The 25,506-nt window shown below is 54.7% G+C and overlaps 9 protein-coding genes across 9 annotated transcripts; 5 read left to right on the forward strand and 4 right to left on the reverse strand.

Annotated features, from left to right (window-relative positions):
- Positions 1-147: 147 nt before the first annotated feature.
- On the reverse strand, positions 148-2,481 carry P168DRAFT_326238 (CCCH zinc finger protein). The gene is made up of 2 exons (XM_024841101.1): positions 506-2,481; positions 148-449 (listed from the first exon to the last, which is right to left on the reverse strand). Exons 1-2 carry the CDS (start codon positions 2,387-2,389, stop codon positions 207-209), a joined length of 2,127 nt encoding a protein of 708 aa, XP_024694532.1. The 5' UTR covers positions 2,390-2,481; the 3' UTR covers positions 148-206.
- A 491-nt stretch (positions 2,482-2,972) lies between these two features.
- Positions 2,973-6,128, forward strand: P168DRAFT_250939 (chloride channel protein). Its single transcript, XM_024834247.1, has 7 exons — positions 2,973-3,527; positions 3,588-3,655; positions 3,714-4,073; positions 4,130-4,207; positions 4,264-4,589; positions 4,640-4,994; positions 5,044-6,128. Exons 1-7 carry the CDS (start codon positions 3,053-3,055, stop codon positions 5,956-5,958), a joined length of 2,577 nt encoding a protein of 858 aa, XP_024694533.1. The 5' UTR covers positions 2,973-3,052; the 3' UTR covers positions 5,959-6,128.
- Positions 6,129-6,444: 316 nt separating this feature from the next.
- P168DRAFT_303636 (uncharacterized protein) lies at positions 6,445-8,068 on the forward strand (the record flags this gene model as incomplete). Its single annotated transcript, XM_024838780.1, has 2 exons — positions 6,445-6,636; positions 6,690-8,068. 2 exons carry the CDS (start codon positions 6,445-6,447, stop codon positions 7,950-7,952), a joined length of 1,455 nt encoding a protein of 484 aa, XP_024694534.1. The 3' UTR covers positions 7,953-8,068.
- A 1,056-nt stretch (positions 8,069-9,124) lies between these two features.
- P168DRAFT_326241 (uncharacterized protein) lies at positions 9,125-10,562 on the reverse strand (the record flags this gene model as incomplete). Its single annotated transcript, XM_024841102.1, has 5 exons — positions 9,125-9,593; positions 9,650-9,738; positions 9,800-9,834; positions 9,894-10,323; positions 10,409-10,562. The coding sequence occupies 5 exons, from the start codon at positions 10,560-10,562 to the stop codon at positions 9,360-9,362; spliced, it is 942 nt and encodes a 313-aa protein (XP_024694535.1). The 3' UTR covers positions 9,125-9,359.
- Positions 10,563-11,389: 827 nt separating this feature from the next.
- Positions 11,390-15,510, forward strand: P168DRAFT_317447 (uncharacterized protein; the record flags this gene model as incomplete). The annotated part of the gene is made up of 5 exons (XM_024840103.1): positions 11,390-12,812; positions 12,902-14,490; positions 14,549-15,067; positions 15,121-15,382; positions 15,449-15,510. The coding sequence occupies 5 exons, from the start codon at positions 11,390-11,392 to the stop codon at positions 15,508-15,510; spliced, it is 3,855 nt and encodes a 1,284-aa protein (XP_024694536.1).
- A 2,287-nt stretch (positions 15,511-17,797) lies between these two features.
- On the reverse strand, positions 17,798-19,312 carry P168DRAFT_132505 (putative mitochondrial 2-oxodicarboxylate carrier protein). Its single transcript, XM_024832695.1, has 5 exons — positions 19,071-19,312; positions 18,995-19,005; positions 18,889-18,918; positions 18,731-18,817; positions 17,798-18,677 (listed from the first exon to the last, which is right to left on the reverse strand). Exons 1-5 carry the CDS (start codon positions 19,146-19,148, stop codon positions 17,969-17,971), a joined length of 915 nt encoding a protein of 304 aa, XP_024694537.1. The 5' UTR covers positions 19,149-19,312; the 3' UTR covers positions 17,798-17,968.
- A 654-nt stretch (positions 19,313-19,966) lies between these two features.
- P168DRAFT_317449 (uncharacterized protein) lies at positions 19,967-20,764 on the forward strand (the record flags this gene model as incomplete). The annotated part of the gene is made up of 1 exon (XM_024840104.1): positions 19,967-20,764. The coding sequence occupies one exon, from the start codon at positions 19,967-19,969 to the stop codon at positions 20,762-20,764; it is 798 nt and encodes a 265-aa protein (XP_024694538.1).
- Positions 20,765-20,998: 234 nt separating this feature from the next.
- Positions 20,999-23,700, forward strand: P168DRAFT_250947 (DEAD/DEAH box helicase). The gene is made up of 2 exons (XM_024834248.1): positions 20,999-21,531; positions 21,609-23,700. The coding sequence occupies exons 1-2, from the start codon at positions 21,164-21,166 to the stop codon at positions 23,218-23,220; spliced, it is 1,980 nt and encodes a 659-aa protein (XP_024694539.1). The 5' UTR covers positions 20,999-21,163; the 3' UTR covers positions 23,221-23,700.
- On the reverse strand, positions 23,701-24,970 carry P168DRAFT_289352 (allantoicase). The gene has a single exon (XM_024836982.1). It carries the CDS (start codon positions 24,899-24,901, stop codon positions 23,807-23,809), a length of 1,095 nt encoding a protein of 364 aa, XP_024694540.1. The 5' UTR covers positions 24,902-24,970; the 3' UTR covers positions 23,701-23,806.
- Positions 24,971-25,506: the final 536 nt, after the last annotated feature.

Here is a 25,506-nt window from a genome sequence, read left to right on the forward strand (position 1 = left end):
AAAGATAGGCGACCCATAGATCGACAGGTACATAAACCTAACCTCGGGTTTGGTCAGTCAATGTACTAAACCGTACTATCGTGTACGCGAAATCTCTAGGACAAAGAATACGGCGAGTCCAACGTTACGGAGCATGGAGCAAAGTCCCGTAATCATATCGACGTAATTATTTGTAGGCATAAACTATCTATCTACGCCAAACCCAGCTAGACGGTAGTAGCTGCGGGGGTGTCCGAACTGGCACTGGGGACGGTTTCAGGGCCAGGTTCATCAGCCACCTGCCCAACCCCAGGGTCTGGATCGTTACTGTTGGTGGTAGTGATATTGTCAACAACAGCCGGCTGAGATGCTTGTTTCTCCTCCGGCGCGTCCAGCTTGCCGTTCTCTCCCAGCCACATGATCGCCTCCATGACTTTCCGGTCGTCGTCTCCTTTCTGACGGTCCAAAAGCTGAACAAAACCCTGTTAGCGAGCTGTATATCTTCTACGGAATAGGGAGAACTCACCGCCTGCAACAGTCCCTTCCGGCCTTGCTTCTCCGGGACAGGCTGTTGCTTTGGCTTCGCCCCGCGTTCGGGCGTCTCGTGTAAATATTTGCACTTGTTTCCGCGTATACAGTGCCCCCTGCGTGCGAAATTGTGACATACTGCCTTTTTGGCTTCACGGGGCGGGGGAGGTACGCGCTCGGGTCCCTCGCGGCGTGAGGTTGCTTGTTCGGGTGCGGAATCACCATCGCTGTCCTCCGAGTCCGAGGAAGACTCTTCGGAGCCACTGGAGGAGGTCCAATCGTCGCTGTCGGAACTGTCGGAGGATATGACGGACTCCGCATCGTCGGGGACCCCTGGGGTTACACCACTGCTGGTTGCGCTCTGGGGAAGAGACCCTGTGCCCACGCCGATTGTAGACTCCGGATTGTCGTCGGAGGGAGGGGCTCGGTCCGTATCCAATCTAGTCCCAGCACCCGGCTGGGTTGCATCTTCCCGCATCTCGAGGCCGCTTGCGACCCCCTTTTGCAACTGCTCGACGCGCAGCCGAGCCCGTTCGGCGTCTGCTTCCGCTTTCTCCACCCGTTTCTGCTCCTTCATGAGCTTCCGCCGCAGTTTATCGGCCTTCTGTTTGGCCTTCTCCGCTGCATCGATGGGATCGCCAGCTGGGGTTGCCGGTTCCTCGCGGCTTTGCTTTTCATGCGTCTTCTGGGCACGCGCGTCCTTCTGCTGCTGTCTCGCCTCCTGCTTTCGTGCTTGGTTCTGTCGTTGCACTTCTTCACGAGCTTTCTTTGCCTCGTCCATGACCTTTTGCTTTTCGGCGACTCTTGCCTGCGTGGGGAACTTTTTCTTCCGCTCTGCGATCCAGGCCGCGATGTCTGCGGCGCTCTGCAATGTGGACGTCCGTCCTCGGTAACTGATCTGCAACGTGGCGGGCCCGTCGCTGGCCCCCGAGGCAAGCCGCGATTCCTCGTCCGCGTCATCCTCCTCGTCACTAGATTCGTGCTCTTCCGTCTTGGGGGTCAACCCTAGCTGGTTATGCTTTCTCTTCTTCTTCTTGGGTTTCCGCGTCGCGTCTGCGGGGGGCGGTGGCTTGGAAGGCAGAGGACTTCCGAAGCTTGGAACCGGGGGAGGGGCGGGGATCCGGGGCTTTGCCGACGGGGGTTTCCCAAAGGCCGAATTGTGGTCTCGTTTGTTGGGCTGGTGCGTTGGTCTACCGCCCGCTGCCGCATGGTGAGGGTGGGCATTTGCCTGCCGTGGACCTCGCTGGTTTCCACGGTGGTTCCCCCGTTGATTCCCGGGGAAGCCTCCCGGCAATGGGGCCGGGTGTTCAAACCCCCAGCGCATGGGTGGGCCCATCATCGGCGATTGCATCGCCGGGGCCGCATGGTGGTTCGTTGCCATGGCGTGATAGGGAGTTGCTGGCTGTGTATTGGGCGAGGTATACGCTGCCCCATAGCCCGGCTGGGCCGAATACTGTCCCGCGTGGGCCGCAGGGGCCTGCGCGTAGGGCTGTGGAGATGGGATGGCCGGGTTGCGAGCGTTTTGGAAACTGGGTGTCGGCGTCGCGGCGTTGTACTGCGGAGTCGGCATACCGGGTGAAGGAGATCCCATCGACTGCGGCTGATAACCGGCATAGTTCATCGGCGCATAACCGGTCGATGGCGGAGCTGCTGCCTGAGACATGTAATGCCCACCGCGGCCTCCTCGATTGCCATATCCTCTGCCACGACCTCTGTGTCCACCACCACCACGCCCACCCCGTTGACCATTATTGTAGTTGGATCCATACTGAGCGGAATACCCCCCGGTCTGGCCGTAGGATTGCTGACCTTGCTGTGGTTGCTGGGAGGTCGGAGGCGGCGGCGGGGGAGGAGGAAACGAGAAACCTCCTGGGGTATTCATCGCGAGACCTTTAAAAGACCGACGAACTAAAACATCACCCCTCCATCATAGAGGGTAAACAGGGCGGTCAGACAGAGAAAGATGGGGGAGGGAGAAACCGAAGTTGAAGATGGAAAGAGAGAGAGAAAACAACCTCACAATATGACGCTGTGAGTTGTTCCGTTCCGGCCCAAAAGAGGCCTCAGGCACCGCAGATCATTGGGTCACGTGCAGGTCCAGACGCATCGATAAGATCGCGGCATTCTATTGGCTGGAGCTGGGTCGGCATCAATTATGTCATCCACATCCATCCTTGCATAACAGATCCGGTCGAGATGCACAAATAAAGGGTTTGGGGGGATTATAGATGGTGTAAATTAACTACACAGTAGTGCCAGGTATTGCAATAGGTATATCCTCAGCTGCACGCACACGTTATCTACATCAGTACTGTAAAGGTGTTGGCCCAAAGCGGAGGCGTCGTCAGGTGGTCTCACGTGGGCGGCATCCCGAATAAAGGAGGCAGTAAATCCATCGTCGGCAATCGATCAATAGCGGATTCCATAGATGGAGGACGCTTTGTTTTCCTCCCTTCTCTTCCCCACTCTTCTTGGGTTATTCCTCCGATCCGCCTCTCTTACTCCATCCTCCGACTATGCTCATGTCGCTTAGTGAGCCCATGGTATGAGTTCGTTCCCCACCTCTTCAACCTCCGTCCGATCCCCCTCGGTCCTGTCTGAGCGACGGGATTGGAGGAGGTTATCGCGTCTGTCCCCTTCCTCTCCGACCGAGCCCCCCAGGGAAAATGTGACTCCCCCGACGATTACCGAAGAGGTCAGCGAGATCAAACGATATGAAGACTTTACGACAATCGACTGGGTCCAGGATGCGGTTCATGAACAGTTGCGACGGCGGGCCAGGCGACGAGACGGCTTCGGGTTCTGGGATAAGGACGGCGCGTTCGGGTGGAGGCGCATGGTGCGCGAGCTCTACGATGCGGGTCAGTCGTGGCTTGTTATTACAATCGTGGGCGCGGTGATTGGGTTGATTTCGGGCTTTTTGAATATCATCACCGAGTGGTTGTCTGACATCAAGCTGGGCCATTGTACGACGGCGTTTTACCTCAACGAACAGTTTTGCTGCTGGGGTGCAGAATCAGGTGGGCTACTCAATACTCTGGTGCGGGTTTTGGCAGGTTGCTGATTGTCGTGTATGGCAGGCTGTCCCGAGTGGAAGCTTTGGACGCCTTTCTGGTTATTCAACTACGTCTTCTACGTATTCTTTGCGGTACGTCATCTCTCCCGTGGTCATCCCGACCGTTAAAAACTGATGCCTTTTTCTGTAGGTTCTATTTGCCTTCGTCGCGGCCGTCCTGGTCAAAACATTCGCCCCGTATGCCGCAGGTTCCGGCATCTCCGAGATAAAGTGCATCATCGCGGGTTTCGTCATGAAAGGGTTCTTGGGTGGATGGACGCTGCTCATCAAGTCGATTGCGCTCCCGTTGGCTATCGCGTCTGGTCTGTCGGTGGGAAAAGAGGGCCCCAGCGTCCATTTCGCCGTCTGTGCCGGTAATGTCATCTCGCGGCTCTTCGGCAAATACAAGCGCAATGCGTCCAAGACGAGAGAGGTCTTGACCGCGACTGCGGCGGCTGGTGTGGCCGTTGCCTTTGGTAGCCCAATTGGCGGCGTGCTGTTTTCGCTGGAGGTGAGTATATCCGGATGATCCTGATCCACCCACTGCGCTGACTGACTGGATCGTAGGAAATGGCATCGTATTTCCCGCTGAAAACATTATGGCGGAGTTACTTCTGCGCCCTGGTGGCAATTGGAGTGCTAGCTGTATGTCGCTATACGTGTGGTAGAAAGATGGTTCCTGTGGCTAATACGCTGTCTAGATGATGAATCCTTTCCGGACGGGCCAGCTGGTCATGTTTCAGGTCGAGTACGATCGCACCTGGCACTTCTTCGAGCTGATGTTCTTCGTGCTTATCGGCGTTTTTGGTGGTCTGTATGGCGCATTGGTGATCAAATGGAATCTGCGCGTGCAAGCGTTCCGAAAGAAATACCTCTCCCAGTTTCCCGTCGTGGAAGCGGTGGTGCTGGCGGCCATCACAGCCCTCATCTGCTACCCGAACATGTTCCTGAAAATCAACATGACGGAAATGATGGAGATTCTATTCCGGGAATGTGACGGCGGCCATGATTATCACGGCCTCTGCGAGTGAGTATCCCGACCAAACACGACTCTGATCATCGTTGACCAAAGTCTAGTTCGACATATCGATGGGAAATGGTCAGCTCCCTAGGGATTGCTACCATCCTCCGGATTTTCCTCGTCATTATCTCTTATGGCTGCAAAGTCCCTGCGGGGATCTTCGTGCCCTCGATGGCCATTGGTGCCTCCTTTGGTCGGCTAGTCGGGATTCTCGTCCAAGTATTGTACGAACATTTCCCTGACTCGCGACTGTTCGCGGCATGCGAACCCGACGTCCCTTGTATCACGCCAGGGACCTACGCATTTCTCGGAGCAGCTGCGGCGTTGAGTGGGATTATGCACCTCACTATCTCCGTCACGGTGATCATGTTCGAGTTGACCGGCGCCCTGACCTATATCCTTCCCACGATGGTACGTCCTCGCATATCTAGAGACTCTATCTCATAACTAACACGTATAGATCGTGGTCGGAATCACCAAAGCCGTGAGCGACCGGTTTGGAAATGGAGGCATCGCCGACCGCATGATCTGGTCCAACGGCTTCCCCTTCCTCGACAACAAGAAAGACCACGTCTTCAACGTGCCCGTTTCACACGCCATGACAAGCGACCCCGTCTCTCTACCCGCATCGGACTTCCCCGTGCGCGAAGCAGAGCACCTTCTCGGAGACAACAAATTCCAAGGCTTCCCCATCGTCGAAGACCGCACCAAAAAGATCCTCGTCGGCTACATCGGCCGCACCGAACTACGGTACGCCATCGACCGCGCGCGCGCAGACGGCATGCTCTCCCCGACCGCACGCTGCGTCTTCACCAAAGAAGCTGCCGACGCGTCCGCCGCCCGACGAGCCTCCACCTCCATCTCCCGCACCCACCTCTCCCCCCCGCAAACCTTCGACACCATTCAGCACAATTCAGGAGCCCACTACGTCGACTTCAGCGGCTACGCAGACCACACACCGCTGACGGTGCATCCGCGCCTGCCGCTCGAGACCGTCATGGAGATCTTCAAGAAGATGGGCCCGCGCGTCATCCTCGTCGAACACCGCGGTCGTCTGACCGGCCTGGTCACCGTCAAGGACTGCCTCAAGTACCAGTTCAAGGTCGAAGCCGAAGAACAAGCCCTGGCTGCCACCAACCCGCCGTCCCTTGCGCTCGGCGGTCCCGATCGACCCCCCGCCGATATCCTGGAGGACCGCCTGTGGCGCTTCCTGCAGTGGGCAGGCTCCCGGTCGTCGCCGTGGTGGATAAAGTCGCGTGCTGCAGCTGGGGCAGCGGCCGCGCCTGCTCGTCCAAACCGACAAGGGGGTGGCCCCGCGAGACGAACGTCGGAGGAGGAGGAGGATGGGTTTGTGGAGCTGGAGGAACGACAATAAAGCCTATTTTCTTTATTTGATTTTAGTTTTTCTTTGACTGGATATCTACCCCTTCTTGTACTATATAGAACGTTTCGGATCTGGTATCCTGCAACTTTTATTGATTTATGCTGTTGGTTCTCGTGTTGTCTGTTTCTAGACTAGAACCAGGAATGAACCGGAAAGATGGTACCAAAAGAATGCCAACCAAACAGATATATATATATACAAAACACACGAACAGAAAACATTACCGTGGGAGATAAGTACTAAATCCTTGCTCTGCCCAGAAAATCCAATCAAATAGACGCGATCGTGCCATTAGGACTGCAGGGCTGGGGCCTAACCAGAAGCTCTGTGGGGCCTGCGGGGGCGCAGCCCATGTATATATTTATATAGAGGAGTCTTCCACTCGCCGCGCTACCTCCTGCACGACACGCCGACAGTACTAACCAGATCGTCGAGCATTACTGGATCAACCATACAGACTATCCCATAACCCCCCTCATGAAATCTGTCGCCTATCTGCCGCAGGAGGTCGTGGCTCTCATCCTGCAGAACTGTGATTCCTTCCGCCAGCTGCGCAGCCTGATTCTAACCTGCAAGCGGATCCATTTGGCCTGGGAGCTCAATAAGCCCGCGATTCTCTGGCACGTTGGACGAGCCGAAATCCCAGGCTGGACTGATGCGATCGTAGCGGTAAGCCTCCCCTCCGGACGATGTTCCCCAGACGGACCTGGCATTGATCCCAGCGCGCGCAGATCCGGGCAACCCAGATTGCCAAAGATGCCCTCCTCAAGGGAGAGCTCCCACCGGATCCATTTCCGGTCTCGGAGCTGAGTGGTGAGGTCCGTCGGCCCTCGCTGGAGGAGCTGAAACAGGTCCAGAGCCTACAAAAGCTCGCCAAATACCTGGAAAGTGAAATGCTGGCATCGGACGAGGATCTGTTTATTTCCATGCCAGATGACCAGTGCAACGCGGGGCCTATCAAATGGGCCCGTTTCGCGTGGAGCGTCTGGCGAGAGGAGTTTTGTCGAGCCATTTACCGTCATCTGACTGCGGGTGCCATCCTCTACCGGGCGTATCTGGCTCCCATTGTCTGGGGGGCCCGACCCGCAGATTTTCTCGCGGCCTTCATCACGATCATGGAAAGCGGCGAAGACCTCGCCGACGTAACAGCCGATTGGTTTTCAGATAGTGACCGGAGATATCTCTCCACGGTCCCTGCGTACCACATCCCGGACGGCGGCCAGTGCGACAATTACTTCCAGCCCCTGGAAGATGTGTTCGTGGAGGAGAGCAGAAAGAGGGCACTGCTGGATCCACCGATGAGGCCTCCGCCGCCCGGTCGAAGAGGAGACTGGTCTCCGCCCCCGACGCTCTTCTCGACCTTTGGACAATATGCACCGATCCATAATCCGCAGTCTCTGGAGACCTCCCATGCGGAGGCTCTGTTCCATCAGACTCTTCAATTCATCTTCCTGAATGAACAGAGTCCCCAGCAGTTTATCTGGGACTCACCACGAGAAAGGCAGGAGGAGACCAAGGAAACCTCCGAGAATCTTCCCTCCATCTTCGCCATCTTCTTCGGGTCTTTCGTCCCATTACAGGTTACCGTCAGGGACGAGACCCATGTGACCGCGACCGCAGCTCTGCCCGGCCTTGAAAGCAAGACGCCCACAGAAAGCAACTATCTCGGGTTCCAGTACATGGACGAGTTCCTTCCCATACTGAGCGCGGTAGGCGGGATTCCCAACTCCCATGGGAACGGTCAAAGACTCCCAGACTCTCGGTTCTGTTTTGCCGAACACATGCTGCGAAAGTTCTTTGGGCTTCGTTTTGCCGATACAATCTATGAATCGACCCTTGACAGCACGTGCGCATGGGATGCGCTCACCTGTTACGGCGGCGTCTTTACGAATCGAGGATTGCGTCCCTGGTATCATGGGGCGGATCTATTCCAGTCGTCGGATGACCCCATCCCGACCCCTTATGTTAAGGGCGCTCTCGAGTAGGTGATCAGTGATCTATTGGAGGGCTGAGTATTTATTCTTAGTTTGCTATTATTTCAGACGACGAGTTAGGAAAAGCATTGCTCCTGCCGATCATTCCATGGCAAAGTCGCGGTGAGAGGCAGCTTTGCATCTCTTCTAGAGGCTCTTTTTCCCAAGTAGACGATGGAATACATGATAGAATCTAACCTATACATAGACTCATTTACTCGTTCGGGTTATACGAACTTCAAGCGTCTACCACGATTCAAGAATACCGTCAATCTCCATAGCAGAACGAACCCCAGCAAACACATGCAGAAGGTCAATGGCTCTGGTGTGCGTCTTCAGGAAAACCACTCAGTGGAGGATGCATGCCGAGGTAGAGTCCGTGCGAAGGTGCTGCACAGTAGTCGACATCGTGCTTTGATGAGGAATTAATGGAGACTGCCATCCTTCTCCCTGTTGGGGGCCTGATATTACCCGACATGCAAATCAGCTATTTAAGCTCTTGAAACTAGGGCAATGGGTGATCTTCAGTTGAGATATTGCCTATTTGAGGAAGGTTGCATCCTATGCTGAGACATTTATGCAGGGCTCAAAAAATCCACCCCGCCCTGTATCACTATCAAGACACTCGCTTGCTGGTTCTGCGAGCGGACTAGATGGAGCCAGGATTCCATCCATGCCTGTTTGCTGCGGAGTACCTGCAAGGCGTTCAGCCAAGAGCCCCGGGCTGTCGCCAAGAGGAGGCTTCGCGATACAGTGCCGCACTGTGCTTGAATCCCAGCCTGATCGCCCCATTGAGGGCGGTAGAAGGAGGAATCCATGGGCCTTGAGCTGAATTCTTTTCAATGATGTACAGCGTCGGCTGATTGAACATCAGCAAGGCTGTTTCCCTCAATCAGCGACTTAACTAAATCTCCTCTGACCTGCTATTTGCCATTGATCCGCAGATAAGGCGTTTCTCTCATCACCTTCTTCTTCACCTCCTTCCTATCCTTGTAGTTCTCGGCGTGGATGCGGTATGCGTGGTAAGTGCTGTCTGTCTCGGAAGGAAGATCTCGCCCTTATAGTCCCGACGGTGGTGTGGAGGTCATATCTGTTTCTTCGAAGGGCCACAGGGCTACGCTAGGAATCCACCGAGTTTAAGCTTGCAGGTAACTACTCATTTCTGACCGCCATGTAAAGTAGACACACAATGAAATTTCAGCCAGAGCTTAAAATGATTAGAAGCTCATTCTTTCCTGTAGTAGGTATGTCCTATTGTTCAATTTGAGACTTTGTCAGATGACTCATAAAGCTTCCTTCAACTTAGGTCTCTGTATACAACACGGACATGCAAAGAGACAGAGACCAAAAGACGGGTTCACGACAGCGTAGAGGCCGCCTCATTGTCAAAGTTCTTCGTCGTCATCTTCGTCATCTTCGTCATCTTCGTCTAAAGAGGTCATCAGGATCCTCATCCCATTCCTTTTGGCAGTCATTGTCAATATTCCCCTTGGGATAGCAGTATCTTTTGCGCCCCAGCGCCTCAAGCCAGGTGCCAAATTTACTTCCAGGATCATTGACTATCTCAAAGTCGAATTTGAAAATTTCGTAGTTGACGTCGTGGTCATCTTGTATATTCCTAGCCCATTGGTGATAGAATGAATCGTACCATTCCTATTTTGAAGCCTGTCAGCACCTGGTCAGAGGACCTCACTGGCTCAGTCACCCACCTTAATCGTCCCATGAGCCTGACCCTGCCAGTCTTGCTCTGTGTTCAAAGGCCGCACTTTTTTTTTACCACACAAGCGAGTTGGCGAGCCTACATAGACACAGCACTGATGAGTATGGCGGACGCAGGTGAAGATTGCAGGAGAACGCACAGTAAGTATTCGCTCCTTGGCCCCCTTCAATCCAGCTGTAATCGCCATCATCAGCAAAGAAAGAACGAGTGAAGAGGAGGAAGATTTGACATACGATGCAGCAGGCCATTCGTCACAAGTAAACCTGGCACCAATCATGCTCCAGGTCTTTTTGATGGTTCCGTCCGGATCGTACGTTATCTTGGCTTGGCCGAACTGGACCGGGTCCTGTGTTTCTGTACCGTCTGGTTGTTTATCCTGCATCATCTCGATTTTCCTTTGACCAAACTTCTTAAGTTTGGTGATGTAGTACCAAAAGTCCTCTGGCTGGTTGGGCTCAGGGCATTGGTGGCTTTCAATCCACCTGTTTGGACAGGCCTGGTCTCGGCGAGCGTCATGGCGTCCATTCGAGATATCCGCATCATAGTGTCTCGTTGTCTTTGTTTCGCCGTTCAACCTGGTTCGAGCATTGGCGCAGAGTGCTGGAACTTTGTGGCAGTTGTACACGAGTTTTGGACGTGCGCCTCTCGCGTTCAGGTCATTGACTGGTGGGAAGGCGTCAGCGTCGTCAGTCACCCTGAACTCACACTTTCTTGTGATCGGACGTGGTTTCTTAAGGACCCTATGTACCTTTGTACGTGTACACTCTATTCCTATCTTCTCGGGCCTTTGCCTTCCAGACCTCCACGCCATTTTCCATTTCCGTTTGCTTCGGGCCCGGCCAGTCCGCGGCCACGGCAAAGAGGGCTATACAGGCACATGCAAGCAGCTGCGAGAGATTCATAGTTGGTTGACGGGACTATTCTGGAGAATTGCCTGCTGGAGCACACTAGGTAGAGGGGAGGGCATCTTGCTCCTTTTGTGGTCTGCTTTCTTGGCTGATGGCCTTATCATACCTTCTGTTGATCATCCCCTTTGGAAAGCGCATGCGCTTTGGGGGGAGGCCCCTCCTCAGGGGACAAGGCGTATTCTAACCGGAGGTGATAGGCGTGCTGCTATATTGACCGAACGGCGCAGGACGCCCAACAACCAGCGCGTCTTACTCAAATGTGTGGCAGTATAGACTCGCCGGGTTACCTGATCGGGTAAAATGATTGTTCCTGGCGTTCGCTCATTCCTCTCGCTGCTGCGGCGGAAACATGTTGTTTTTTTTCCTATCACAACTAGCTCCCAGGTCGACAGGGAAAAAGGAATAAGGCATAAGATGGGCCAAGATTCTTGGCTCCAGGGTGCCTGATACCCGCTAGAATACGAGGGTGGAAGACATGATAGCACCAGAATGCAGTCTGGGACGCCTAAAAAGCGACTCCTATACTGAGAACTATCGGGTGATCTCGGTGATCATCGAGGCTGTGTAGTGCATCTTGAGGTGGAGTGACGAGAAAAAGCTCCAGATGGATCCAACACGGCAATCAGCAGACGAAAGCAAGCTGTTCTACGGTGTATACCCGACTATCTACTGCGAGGTAGGACGGAGAATATAACATATCAAGGGAGGAAGCTCAAGCGCCACACTCTTGCTTCTCTATAGCTTACAATTTCGTCTGTTTGTAAGAATTCTTTGTTTTTCTTTCCCTCCTTTTTCTTTCTGGGTCTTGAATTACCGATGCTATGCGTTCCCGACAGCATTGGCACACCCTTTCGTGGGCGCTGGCCCTCATCGCAATGGTGGTGTCTCTGGCAGCCGCCGAGAAGGAGCTCCCTGATCTCCGTATCATGCCACTGGGAGATTCCATCACCAAGGGAAACGGCTCCCCCGACAGGAACGGCTACCGGGGGAAGCTCCGTCAGAAGCTGTTGGCCGAGCAAAAGGGCACCGACTCCACGGTCGACATGATCGGGAGTCTGACGGATGGAGACATGCGAGACGCGAACCACGAGGGCCACAGTGGCAAGTACCTCGCTGATATTCGCGGGTATATCGAGCTGTCTCTGCCCGCGAAGCCGAACATCGTGCTTATCCACGCGGGCACCAACAATATGGACAAAGGGGTGGATCTGGACAAGGCGGACAAGCTCATTGAATCCATCATTGACCGGGCTTTCGACGGGTCGCCGGGGGTGACGGTCCTGGTCGCGCCGGTCATCTGGGCGAATAACCCACCTATGCAGAAGAACACAGACGCGTTCAACAAGAAGCTTGGTGCCATTATCGAGCGCAAGCAGGGCGGCGGTCAGCATATCTTATCTGTGCCCATCGATATCACGGCGGCAGACCTATCGGACGAGAAGCACCCCAATGAAGAAGGGTATCGGAAGATGGCTACGGGGTGGTACAAGGCCATTATTGACGCGCACCGGCGCGGATGGATCCAGGCCCCCGCCAAGGTTGACGTGAACGACCTCCCCGGCATGGGGCTGGGCTATAGCAACGGGATCGAGGATCCTACCGGAGGCAATTGCGGCGACGCGAACTGGAAGAGCCGGGGCCAGGTGTTTGGTAGCTTCCGAAACTGGGAGGAGAAAGGGCCCGTCATCGATACGATCAAGGGCGCTCGTCGAGACAAGGTTATCCTCGCGGATCTCAACAACGACGGACTTACTGACTACATCCTGGCCCACGAGAATGGCGACGTCCAGGCCTGGATCAACACAGGTACGGACGAGAATCCGTGGACGGGTCTCGGGAAAATCAACCCCGACTGGAAGAAGGTGACGGGGGAGATGATCCGCATGGCCGACGTCGACAACGACGGCAAGGCGGACATGATTGTGCTGTATGCGGACGGCGCAGCCAAGGTGTGGAGGAATGTGGCCAACGGCAAGAAGTTTGAGTCACTCGATGCGGAGTGGGCCACAGGGCTGAGTGAACCTCGCGAGAAGGTCCACTTCCGGGACATGGATGGCGATGGCTATGCCGACTATGTGATCTTGCACGACGGAGGGGCAGTGGACTGGGCCCGCAACACGCACAACAATGGCCGGGATCCCGACCAGCGTAACTGGGAGGCCATCACTAACATTGCCCCGGGGCCAGCGGGCGTGCCGAACAATCGAGCGCAGCTGTATGATTTGGACGGGGATGGAAAGGCTGGTGAGTAGCTCTCCTCGCCGAGCTTGCTTCCTGGGATAGCGACCTCTTCGAATCAAGTCGAGCGCTAGTCACTGATGAATGTCTCCCAGACTACCTCGTCGTCTACGAAGGCGGTGCGGTCGACGCCTGGCGCAACACGGGGAGCCTCAACAAGGCGGGCCAGAATTGGGACGAACTCGGCACCATCGCCCCCGGCATCGAGGGCGTTACCGGCAAAATGATCCGGTTCGCAGACATGGACGGAGATGGCAACGCGGACTTCCTGGCCGTCGCAGACGACGGGAGCATCCGCATGTGGAAGAACACGGGGATCGTTGCGAAAAAAGGGTCGAGCCTCCGGTTCGCCGATCTTAATGGGGACGGCTATGACGATATCATCTCGGTGGATGACAAGGGCCGTGCCCGCGCATGGCTGAATGAGAAAGATGGAGGTTGGAAGGATATTGGCGAGATAGCGCCGGGTCTCGACGAAGATCTCTCAGCCGCCACCATCCACTTCGCCGACGTCAACGGCGACGGCCTTGCCGATTTTCTTGTTGTCTACGGCGGCGGTGCGGTCAAGGCTCACCTCAATAATGGCAACATCCCAGACCAGGGGAAAGACCGGATCTGGAAACCAAGTATTGTCATCTCCGAAGGGGTCGGCGAGCCCGGCCGAAAGGTGACGTTTGCCGATCTGAATGGCGACGGATACGCCGACTATCTGGTTGTCTTTGACGGCGGCGCGGTCGATTGCTGGCTCAACCAGAAGAATATTCCGCCAAAAGACGGAGGCCGCATCTGGGGCCAGCGAACCACCGTGGCCACGGGCGTCGGGGAGACGGGCAGCAAGGTGCGGTTTGCCGACCTCACTGGGGATGGCAAGGCCGAGTACATTATTCAGTACGACGGAGGCTCGGCCAAGGGGTACCGCAACTCTGGAAATATCCCGGATGCTGGCAAGCCCAGTAACTGGATCGACATGGGCACCATCTCCACGGGCGTCGAGCGGCAGGGTCCCGTGGTATACGCTGACCTGGACGGAGATGGCAAAGCAGACTATGTGGTGGTCCTGATCAGTGGGGAGGTGTATTCGTATGTCAATTCCTGTGATTGGAAGCCAGACGATGGAGACGGAGATGGCGATGGCGATGGCGATGGCGATGGCGGCGACGGTGGTGGTGGTGGAGGAGATGGAGGAGATGATGGCGAGAAGCACGATGTCCTCATCGATCCATCCATCTGGGATGACAAGACCCCGGAGGTGTTTTGCCGGCCACCGTGCAATTTGGTGCTCCCTCCCACCGTCCTGCCCTCTCCAACCGTGATCTCGATCGAACCATATACCACGCAACTCGAGGTTGCTTGGACCATCGATTGGACCGTCACTGCCACGATTCAACGAACCGTGATCACTCTCCCACCCATCACAACGCAGACCATTTCATTCTGGCCGGTGCCCTTTCCCACCGACTCGAGCTCTGGCTTCACGTTCAGCCCCATTCCGATGGTCTTGCCGCCTCCTATGACCACTACGAACGATCCCAATCCCATGTCCGAATCCGGGGTGTCTCATCCACCGGTCACTCGCACAATATCGCCATATCCTTATCCCACCAATGTCGATGACGATGACGATGACGACGACGACGACGACGATGACAATAAGTTGTACGGCGGTCCGTTTCCCATCGTTACCGTGGCTCCTGGTCGCCCGGGGCCCATTTGTACTTCAGGCTGTGGCTCACCGTGCAAAGGGAAGGCCTGCGGGGGCGTGGACCATCCTTGTGTACCCGGAGTTACCTGCCCGAAAGGAGATGACTGGTCAGATCCCGAGGACCCGGGCGACGATGAAGAAGAAGAAGACGACGACGATGATGATGATGATGATGTCTGCTATATTGACCCGGGTGACCCTGGGGATGGCGATGGCGGTGGCGGTGACGACGATGGTGACGGTGATGGTGGTGATGGTGATGATGGTGGTGGTGATGGTGATGGTGACGGTGGAGATGACGGCGGAGATGACGGCGGAGATGACGGCGGAGATGACGGCGGAGATGACGGCGGAGATGACGGCGGAGATGATGGCGGGGATGACGGAGGAGATGACGGCGGAGATGATGGCGGAGATGACGGCGGAGATGACGGCGGAGATGACGGCGGAGATGACGGCGGAGATGACGGCGGAGATGACGGCGGAGATGATGGCGGGGATGATGGCGGGGATGACGGCGGAGATGACGGAGGAGATGGTGATGGCGGTGGTGGTGACGGTGATGGTGGTGACGATGACGGTAATGATGATGATGTAAACCCTTGCATCAAGGTCAACATCATAACTTCCATTGGGCTCACAGGCCAACATTCCGGGACCATGTGGCACAACGATATCGAGGTGTGCGACGAGAGCAAGACGGACAATGAGGGCACCACGCAGTTCCAGTGCGAGGAAGGTTTCGCCCTCGAGTACAAAACAAAAAAGAACCCAACGAAGGGGGCAAAAGCCTGGCTCACATACCCGGGGGCAGAAGAAGTCGAGGTTGAGCTGGAACTCTACGATCAACTAAACATGCCAGGTTGTGCGGGAGGTAAATCTTCGTCTATCCCCGTGTTTATAGTTTTCGAGAGACGGATTACTGATTGCAATTTCGCAGGTTCTGTCCCGATTACCTGCCACAGGTACTTTTATTCGTTCGAGGGGGAATACTGCGACTGACCGGGTTGATTTCTCTCCTTACTATGTCTGTTTTTTCTTACATCGCTCGAATTTTACCCGAGAATGATGCAGCTTTTTTTGTTTCTTGGACACCAATACGTCCTGGACTACTAGATATGCACTGCGCTGGTTCTAGGGCGTACACCTGGAATAGCAAGTTGACTGTACTCATCATAGTATGTAACATCTTAGCCGCGGCGCCAAAATATTGAACAACGATTGGTATAGGGCTTAACCTGACTGATATCTTAACAAATTGTACCAGACAGTGTCAGATTATTCTTCACGAGCGTCTATCGGACCGGTTTTAGAAGGAAGGAAATAGATTATGTCAAGTGACGAGGTGATGTAACTAACAAATCCCAAGGTATATCCCGGCTATATACCATCGCAGGTACCAATCTCTGCCATCACTTTTCTGAGACTCAAGCCTACAAGATATACGAAAGGGATGTAGGAAGAGAACGACCTTCTGTGATCGATCTCTAGGGCTTGTAGATCATGTGACTTCCATGCCATACAATCCACGACCTTCGAATCGACAGTGCGACGATCCTAACCACAGAGGTGAGGTGCCTTCTTGACAAAGGGTTTAAGAGACATAGACCATCTTCAGATTAGGCTGTCATGCGGTATAGGGTATTCTTATACTCGATCCATGGGAAGGACGCGATATGCTGGGTGGTTTCACGGAGAATGGCAGCATTATCGACACCCACGGGTCCCGCATGATCCCACCACTGAATATGATGCAGCCCTCGGTGATAACGATCCGAAGCTCTCGAAAGACCATAAAATTTGTAGCTTTGGTGACTTTTGGACTAGGGCTCCCTGAAGTCACCTGCTCGAATTTGGTCGGGATGTTCCCGAGAAAAAAGTCTATAAGTTCCATACGTTCCAAGGATATCTTGTTCACAGGCTTATTTCTGTTGTCGGATCTATAATTGACTCAGTATAGAAAGATGGTGTCTTGTATTATCTGAGCTAGAATGGTTATATTCTCAGGGAGCCTGGTTATGTCAGGGTTGTGGCATGATGTAGGTCTTCTCATAGTAAGCCTATCTATAATGATAACCCTTTACCTTATTGTAAATACTAGTTCGCGGGTGCAATATATCCTATTATATAAACGTTTGCTTTGTACGCTGAACCATCGCGATGTATAGCTGTGCAACTTATACGTGCGGATACATGATAATCAACTAGGCGTGTCTGCATACCAAAGGAAAATCCCTAGGACAATATATATCCTTTTACCTTCAAAGATTATAATTTCGTGCGTTGATCTCTGACAAAATGCAAGATTACAACCCATGTCAGAGATATCTACATGACTAGAGACAGGTTCTGCAGAATGCTCGACTAATTTAAGTGGCGCGTGCAGTGGCTTTGTAGTTATAAGACTTGGAGTCAATCTATACTGGACTTTTTCTTGAGAGCAGTACGACATGATCAAGAAGTTTCACAGTAGGGACAATACCGCTCGTACGTTTAGTGATTGGCATATTCATGTAGCGTCCTTCTGATCAGAAATCCTCCTTTATTTCTAAGCAGGGCTTTCCATCCTTGTCACAGGTTCCCTGGCTTACATGAACTGTCCTGTCCTTCTGATCAGCCGTATATTGTTCCCCCCCCTGATAAATCTGAACACCAGAGAAGCTGTATCTCTGCTACCGCGATTTTGGAGCATGCTTCTAATTTGCATCTTCATGGAAAAGTTATGGGAGTCACAAATCCTGCGGGACATCTTTGATATATAAGTTGGGTATATCAGTCAGGTTAAGCCCTATACCAAGCGTTGGGTCAACGTTTTGGCGTAGCGGTCTTGGAAATATATACCACTCGAATTACTCTGGTTGTGGGGCTGCTCCTTAGTATAATATGTTGGGTAGTTTGGCAAAGGAAGGCCTAGATTTTAGGAGTTCATATATAGCTGTCGCAATATAAGATACTGCATGAAAGGGTACCCACAGAAATCAGAAGTGTCTAGATATCTTTCGTAGCCGAGTGGTATTCTTTGCGACAATAGCTAATTGCGTTTCGCGTATAGTGTGCCTTGCAATAGCCTGGGGAACTGGGGAGCTCAAGCAACAATACACAAACTGATAATTAGTAGGGGTTTTATCTCAGGACACACGTTGTTGGACTATGTAGGTCTCCGATGGGAAGATACCTGAGGGACTCTTGCGAACAAAGAGTGAAACAAAGATGCTCATACCCGCAATTATTTGATTTATGCTGTTTTGCTCTCTGTCCCTGTTTTAGATTAGAACGTGGAGTGGATAGGAAAGTTGAAACGAGATCAATAAACAAGGAAATGCTGGAAAAGAGAAGAAGACTCTCGTATGAAATGTTGTTCGACTTGGTTCATTTTTGGAAACGTATATATGTCACAATCTAATGCGATCAATTACACCGGCCCTCCTCTATTGGCAATACATCACTGTAGCAACCTCAATTAAGCGCGCATCTCACGGAAGAAGTCCATGACACCGGTAAACACGACGAGGAGGATACCACCACCGGGGCCCAGACGGAGGACCTTGGGGAGGAAGCCCTTGTACAGCGCGGCGAAGCCTTCCTCCTTGAAGACGGTGCCGAGGGCAGGCCAGGCCCAGTTGTACTTGGGGGTTTGGCCGGGGATCTTGGGGGAGTTCTGGATGCGGGACTTGACGACGTCCATGGGGGTGTTGAGGATGGTACCGGCGGTACCACCGATGGCACCGGCGATGAGGTCATTGCGGGTCTGCTGGGCCTTGTTGCCCTCCTGGGGCTTGGGCATCTGGGCGCGCACCTGGAAGATGCAGCCGAAGTAGCCCGCGTTCCAGAGGATGTGGCGCCACAGGGTCGACTCGAGGCCGTTGTACATGGCGAGGGGGCCCTCGGTCGCGACGATCTTGCGCACCACGTCCAGCATCCCGTTGTACTTGCCGGCCGAGGCGCGGTCCTGCAGGCGGATCTTGACCAGCTCGAAGGGGACCACCACGAAGGCTTCGGTCGCACCCGCCGTCGCGCCCGTCAGCGTCGCTAGCCCCTGCGTCTGCTTTTCCACTCCGAACAGGTTCCGGTAGAAGGAACCCCAGCTGTCGTTGGCGGCGAACTTGGTGGCACGCTTGGGGGCCTCCATCAGGATGGGAGCGGTGATACCGCGGTATAGACGGGAGAAACTATCACTGGATTAGATAGGATGTTCCCTTCTTGTGTGTTCGAAGTAGCGTACCCTTCATTCTTGATGATCTTGCGGAAGCAGTCGAACATGCCATTGTATCCTTCCTCACCCAGGGCCGCGGGGCCTTGCTGCAGTTGTCTATGCGACAGTTAGTTCGCCGTTGAGAATCGTCCGATCAAGATAATCGTCCGGTAGGGAGGGTTTCGCACACTCGAGTCTTGACCACGTCCAGAGGGTACCTGTGATGTGATGTATCGTCAGCGCAAGGTTGATGGGTCGCGCGATGCGGCGCAATGGTGTGGGGACACAGCGTACATGACCAGAATCTGTCAACCCCAGGAGTCAGCCTGCACTTTCTCTCCATAAACACTATTGATTCGGAGGGACATACCTCGGAGACACCGGCAATGGCGCCAGCAGCGAACTGGTATTGGAAGGGAAGAGGCTTTTGGGTGGTGTTGGACGACATGATGATAGATGAGACAATTCAACTCAATTGAATAATTTCCAATAAACCAACCACACAACAAGACAACAACAAAAAAATCGAGGGAAATAAACAAAGAGAAAGAAGGATTCGGGACAATGAGTGGAGAAGTGGAGGAAGAACGAAAGACGCGAGAGGAGAAAATGATGAAATTAACCGTCAATCCAATCCGATCCGGGGATTCGGTAATCCGCTGAGTCATTTATCCAGTTCCACTGCCCCACATATCGGTCTGTGTACGATGGGGACTCTTGGCTCGGATATTCAATTAAGCATTACTTGACAGAGGGCAGTCAAGATTGCTATAATATCATTGATCTCGAAGTATGGAGTACACTGTGTATACCATGGATTGATCGTGAAGATGAGGATCATGTGATTGACGTTGTGCATGGATTAGTAATCCATGCAAACCACCCTTCGCGATCAACATCAGTTGACGTTGTTGAACCATTTGCCATACTGGACTGACTTGATCGGTTCTAACTCTTCTTCCGACAATCACCAGCCCCACTGCCACAGCCATAACCACCACGGACCGGGAAGATCCCTCCTCCAGTGGGCTCAGAATCAAGAACAGTGAGAAACGCCTGATCAGTAGCTAAACGGTCGTGATAAATCCGGACGAGATCACCCGGGTCCTCCAAACATCTAGACCTGATCAAGGCGACCAAGGGAAAAGCCCCAAACCTACCTGACGATAAAGTTTTGACAAGCAATACTCGGTTTCCATCATTGGGTTCTCATCATTGGGTTTTTTACACCCTTCTCAAGACGCATGAAGTAACTGACTACAAGGGATGGCGGCCGACCTTCCTACGCGAGAGACCAAGCGGGACAGGGAAGAACAGCAACACAGCGATCGCCTGGAGGATGGAGCTGCCGGGTTGGATCCCATCGATCTGCTAGCATTAAGTCAAGATCTACGAATCATCCCCATCCCCGAAGATGGCGATGACCTCGAGACCACCGCTCAGAAGATGGAGGATCTCGCCAAGGTGGTCCGGGGTGGCAACAGCCTGGCGCTGTACACGGGCCTCAAGCTGGCGCCACCCCAACCGCAGAACCCCGAGGAGATTGTCGTGGCGGAGATGAGCCTTCAGGAACGGACGATGTACAACGCATGGAAGAGGAGTCGAGAGTCCGACCAGAGCAGTCGGGACCCGTCCACCGTTTATGTGCCCCGGCCATTCGACTGGGACGCCAATGTGGCCCCCGCCCCGACCGGAGCCCACAGCCGCAAGAAGTTTGCCGAGCGGGCGGCGGCCATGGACCTGATCTGGGGTCATGAGGGCGCCACCCCGGAGCATGCGTCCTGGCTGACCTTTCACCGGACCGGCTTATTGCCCCTCGTCAATGCCATCGCCAAGGTCACCAGGCGCACCAAGCACATGAAAGACCATGGCCCCAAGTCCCAGGGGGGATTGAGTGACATGGAGGCGGCGGAATTGGAGACCATCCGGCAGACCATCACGGTCGCCGAGCGGAATCGCAGTCGGGAGCTGGAACGGATCCGCACGATGACCCGAACCATCGCCGAGTCGGTGACTATTCTCAAGTCGCGCGTGCACGATCTCGAGAGGGGGACGTCGGAGTAGCATACCCTGGGCAGGTTAATGAAGATAGACCAGGGAAGAAAGCGTCATGGTAATCAACGATAATTGATTTTGAATGTAGAAACTGTCTGTTTGTACAAAGATGGCGAGCATAACCCGGATTAGTCATACATACTATGGGCATAGTCTGGCACACCGCCTGCCTATCCCATCTCCGTATTTATTTTTTCTGCCGTTCTTTTTGCCTCTTTGGTTGAAATTTTCCTACTTTTCTCTCTCTTCATCTCATCCATCCTTCTTCTTCTCTCCCCCTTTTCATCTCCCTCCTTCTTCTTCCGTCTTTCTTCATCATTGTTTGTTGGAATTCGGATATTTTAATCTTGTGTGGATTATACTGTGCTCCCTCGTTATCCTGATCTATCCTACCTTCGATCACCCATCATGCTCGGCGCGTTTCGCCGATTCGGCGTCGCCCATGCGGTGCGCGCTGCGTCCCCCCAGGCCCAGTCCGTCCGCTCGCTTCCTCAACGCGTGCAATGGCGCTCTCCCTCGATCGCTGCGGCCCCGCGCATCGCTTGTTCGTCCTTCCATTCGTCGTCGACTTTCCTTTCGGCCGTCGCAGAGGCTCAGGCCCAGCCGGATGTCCTCGATCCCGCCGTTTCCTCGCGACTCACGCACTTCTCCCAGCTGGCCGAACGGGGCCTGGTTGATCCGGAGATCGTCCGAACCATCAATCAGAGGATGAAGATTGAGACCATGACGGATGTTCAAAGTCAGACCATCCAAGATATTCTGCAAGGTGGCGATGTGTATGTGGACCTTTGCCTCCCCCCCTCCCTTAATTCCCCCTGTGTTTGAATCTCGCTGACCTGGTTCCCTTCTCTAGCTTGGCGCACGCAAAGACGGGTACCGGAAAGACACTTGGATTTCTCCTTCCGGTGATGCAGAGATTGATGGAGGATCCCTCGGTCTCCAGGTCCCCCCGGGGCGCGATGAGGTCGAGATCGCGCAATTCGCCTGTCGACATTCGCTCCATCATCATCTCTCCCACCCGCGAGCTGGCGGAACAGATTGCCGCGGAAGCCACCAAGCTGGCCTTTGGCACGGGGCTCAAGGTGAAGACCGCCGTCGGTGGCACGCAGAAGAGGGCCGGTTTGCGAGACATTCAGTACAACGGGTGCCACCTGCTGGTCGGCACCCCGGGCCGCCTGCAGGACATCCTGTCCGATCCGTCGAGTGGCATCACCGTGCCCAAGTTGTCGACCCTGGTGCTGGACGAGGCGGATCGCCTGCTGGATCAGGGATTCGCGGAAGAGCTCCTGAAAATCCAGCAACTCCTGCCGGACCCCAGCCAGGTCGACCGCCAGACGCTTCTGTTCTCGGCCACGGTGCCGCGCGAGGTCATGACCATGGTCCGTCGCACCATGAAGCCGAGCTTCAAGTTCATCAAGACCGTGCGCGAGGATGAAGTGCCCACCCATCTCAAGGTGCCCCAGAAGGTGGTCCATCTGGACAGCTACGTCCACGAACTGCCCGCCCTTCTCGAACTCATCAAGACCGACATGGCCCGCGCCCGCGCGGATCCCACTTCGATGCCCTTCAAGGCTATCGTGTACTTCAACACCACGGCCCAGGTCAACCTGGCCTGCGAAGTGTTCAACCACCTCTCCGTCGACGCCGAAGGCTTTGGACCCCACCCGCTGGGCCGCTTGCCCATCTACGAGATCCACTCGCGCCTCACGCAGGGCAAGCGGTCGTCCGTGGCCAACTCCTTCCGCGCGGATAAGGAGGCCATTCTCTTCTCCTCGGACGTGACGGCCCGCGGCATGGACTTTCCCAACGTGACCCACGTGCTCCAAATGGGCGCCCCGCGGGATGCGGAGACCTACGTTCACCGACTGGGTCGCACGGGTCGCGCCGATAAAGCGGGCGAGGGCTGGGTCTTCCTCCACCACGGTGAGAGGGGACCGTTTTCCTCCAAGACCCAGGGCCTCCCGATCACCAAGGACCGGTCCCTGGTCGCCCCCACCCTTGAAGTCGACCTGATGGAGGCTGAAAGCGAGAATGCCGACAACGAGGCCCGCAACGTGGGTCTCGAGTCGATGAGACAGGTGCGCCAGGCCATGTCCCGCGTCGATCTCCAACTGCGAAGCAGCGCGTGGCGCGCCCACAACGCCGTCTTGGGCGGTTCCTTCCCGTCGGTCCGCGCCCGGGTGCAGGCCATGGAGGAGCTCGGTCGTCACGGCCATCTGTTCAAGACCCTGCCCCGGTTCGAGGACAGTGGCTCGCGCGGCTCGCGCGGCGGCGAGCGGGGTGGCAACCGTCGTTCCCGCGATGACTCCTCCACCCGCGGCGGCCTGTCGCGTACGTTTGGCGGCAACAGCCGGATGAACGGGTCCCGCTACGACTCCGGTTCCAACGAGCGTTCCTACGGTCGCCCTCAAAGACAGTCCAGCTCGCGATTCGAGCAGCGATCGTCGTCTCGCTACGAATACTAGAGCGCGCGCGCGCGCGCGATTCTCTTTTCCCTCAAAGTTCCCAACATCCACGGCGAGATATGATTCTGCGTGACTTCCCAAATCACGAGTCTTCTCGATTTGCATCATTGACGGCGTTGAATTGTGTTTTAGAAAAAGGAAACCAGCCTTCTCTCCCTCTCTTCTCTTTTTTCTTAATGGAAACGGTTGCGTTTGGCCCAGAGAGTCGATCTTTCTGCGAACCCTGACGGCGTGTACATGTACATTATATTATGTTTATGCCCCCTTCCAGCCAGATATCTATGTCAGGTCGACATTGCTAGCGATGGTTGCAAAAATCTTGGCTTGTTAATTATTGTATTTTTTTTTACTATATCTGGGTTTGGTTGGATTGGATGTTGCTTTTTCTTTATTTATTTCTTTCTTTCTCGGTGTATTATACGAATCTTATTGAATTTTGATCCTGCTTATTTACTCTCTTTTTCTTCTGCTTTTTCAATGATTACCATTCTTCACTACAAAAATCGATGAAAGGGCTTGATATGAAGAGAAAAAAAACTATTTACATTGCGATGAACTTCACATGAGCTCCTACTTATAACATCCCCTAAACAGCAGCACGACGGCCAAAAATCCGCAACCGCTTAACACCACCATCCGGCACCAGCGTCAGCTTCACATGCGAGAAAGTGCGCGCATCCTCCCCACCAGCCGCCAGATCCGCACCCTCAAAGACATGCTCCGTATCCGCCTGGGTAGGCTTATCACCCGCCAACAGCGCAATCCAGCCCGGATGGTCCGGAGCAGGGACCTCGGTGGCACCGACCTGGCCGGCGAGCAGACCGTGCACGCGCACATGGCGCGGGAAGTTCCCGCGGAAGTCCTTGGTGTCGACGACGACGCGGCTCACCGACCCAGGTAGACCCAGCTTCATGACCGTCCAGTCGACGTGGCCCGGGGTGCGCGACCGCGCCGTCTCCCACCCGTCGCCCATGTCCTTGCCGCGTCCGGGGAGCAGCAGATTCGACGACGGGGTGTAGTGCTCGTCTGAGGCGGCGAGGGCCAGACCGCCGAGTAGCGCGGAGGAGAGCTCCTCGAGGGGAGCACCGGTCCCGCTGACGGCCGGTGGGGGCGGGGGGATGGCGTGGCCGTAGACGCGGAGACGGCCGAACCCGCCGTCCGGGTACATCAGCAGGCGCACGTGGGTGTAGGGGGTCGGGGAGGCAGGGTTGTAGTCGTTGAGCTTGTAGCCGCGGCGCTGGGTTGGGCCTTGCTCTTGCGCGGGGAGAATGGTCGACCAGCCGGAGAAGGCGGGGTCGGCGATCTGGGCGTCGGTGATGCCGCTGTCGGCGGGGGCGTAGGTGCCCTGCAGTTCGGCCTTCTCGCCGTAGTTGCCGCTGAAGAAGCCCGTGTCGATCTCGACGCCTTGGATGGCGGCGCTGGCGACGCCTAGCTTGATCACGACCCAGTCGTAGGGCTCGGGGTTGTGGCGACGGGTCTCCCAGCCATCGTACCAGGCGCCGGTGTGGATGAAGACTCCGGGACGGTTGATAGGGGGCGTGGGAGTGAGGAGGTTCTTGGCCTCAGCGAAGTATTCGTTAGAGGTGGAGAGGATCTTGCTGTTGAGGTTGGCTGAGGCCAAGTTGGTGGAGTGGGCGAAGGTGCGGTCGATCTCCTCCGCGGGGACGAAAGTGACAGCCATGATGTAGGTATTGTAAGAGGGGCAGAATAAGAGAGAGATAGATATATATCAGGAATTGGTTTGAGAGGATACAATCGACTGGAAAGAGAAGAAAGACGAGGGCGACAGGCGATTTAAGTAGTTTTTTTGGACGCGACAGGACGATAAAGGCCGATCACCTGCCGATAACGATAAGCCCCTCATCCTCTCTTCTCTTCTTCTACTTCACTCTTCTTCTTCTCACTTCTCACTTCTCTTTTGCTTCAATTTCTTCTCTCTTCTCATCTCGCATCTCTCTATCTCTTCATCTCTCATCTACTCTCCTCTATGCGTCTCTCTTCATGTCTACTCTATTCTCTCATTTCTGTTCTCTGCAATCCATAGCATCCATCACTCTCCATACTACAGCCCCACCGAGTCGGAGGTCTCCGATGGATCGCCCTCTTCCGGTTGCCATTGGTTTCTCTCAGGTAATCCAACCAGAAAAACAGGGGCACCTCGGAGTTAGGCCCATGCGCTGTCCAATGTGAATGCAAGAAGAGAAAATCTTCCCCGCAGGCCACCTATACGTCCACCTATGCATTGTCTCGGCATTGGAGACGTTATCTCACCAGTCGAGGATACAC

This window comes from Aspergillus campestris (genome assembly GCF_002847485.1).
Source record: "Aspergillus campestris IBT 28561 chromosome Unknown P168scaffold_4, whole genome shotgun sequence".
Classification (NCBI taxonomy): Eukaryota; Fungi; Ascomycota; class Eurotiomycetes; order Eurotiales; family Aspergillaceae; genus Aspergillus; species Aspergillus campestris.

Bases quoted from the DNA above. Each gene is read 5' to 3' on its own strand.
- P168DRAFT_326238 (XM_024841101.1), bottom strand. From the start codon at position 2,389: ATGAATACCCCAGGAGGTTTCTCGTTTCCTCCTCCCCCGCCGCCGCCT. The intron at 450-505 runs GTGAGTTCTCCC...GGTTTTGTTCAG, and splicing joins GGAAGGGACTGTTGCAGGCG to CTTTTGGACCGTCAGAAAGG.
- P168DRAFT_250939 (XM_024834247.1), top strand. From the start codon at position 3,053: ATGAGTTCGTTCCCCACCTCTTCAACCTCCGTCCGATCCCCCTCGGTC. The intron at 4,590-4,639 runs GTGAGTATCCCG...ACCAAAGTCTAG, and splicing joins GATTATCACGGCCTCTGCGA to TTCGACATATCGATGGGAAA. The intron at 4,995-5,043 runs GTACGTCCTCGC...TAACACGTATAG, and splicing joins CCTATATCCTTCCCACGATG to ATCGTGGTCGGAATCACCAA.
- P168DRAFT_132505 (XM_024832695.1), bottom strand. From the start codon at position 19,148: ATGTCGTCCAACACCACCCAAAAGCCTCTTCCCTTCCAATACCAGTTC. The intron at 18,818-18,888 runs GTGCGAAACCCT...ACTGTCGCATAG, and splicing joins GACGTGGTCAAGACTCGAGT to ACAACTGCAGCAAGGCCCCG. The intron at 18,678-18,730 runs GTACGCTACTTC...ATCCAGTGATAG, and splicing joins AAGATCATCAAGAATGAAGG to TTTCTCCCGTCTATACCGCG.
- P168DRAFT_250947 (XM_024834248.1), top strand. From the start codon at position 21,164: ATGCTCGGCGCGTTTCGCCGATTCGGCGTCGCCCATGCGGTGCGCGCT. The intron at 21,532-21,608 runs GTATGTGGACCT...TCCCTTCTCTAG, and splicing joins ATTCTGCAAGGTGGCGATGT to CTTGGCGCACGCAAAGACGG.
- P168DRAFT_289352 (XM_024836982.1), bottom strand. From the start codon at position 24,901: ATGGCTGTCACTTTCGTCCCCGCGGAGGAGATCGACCGCACCTTCGCC.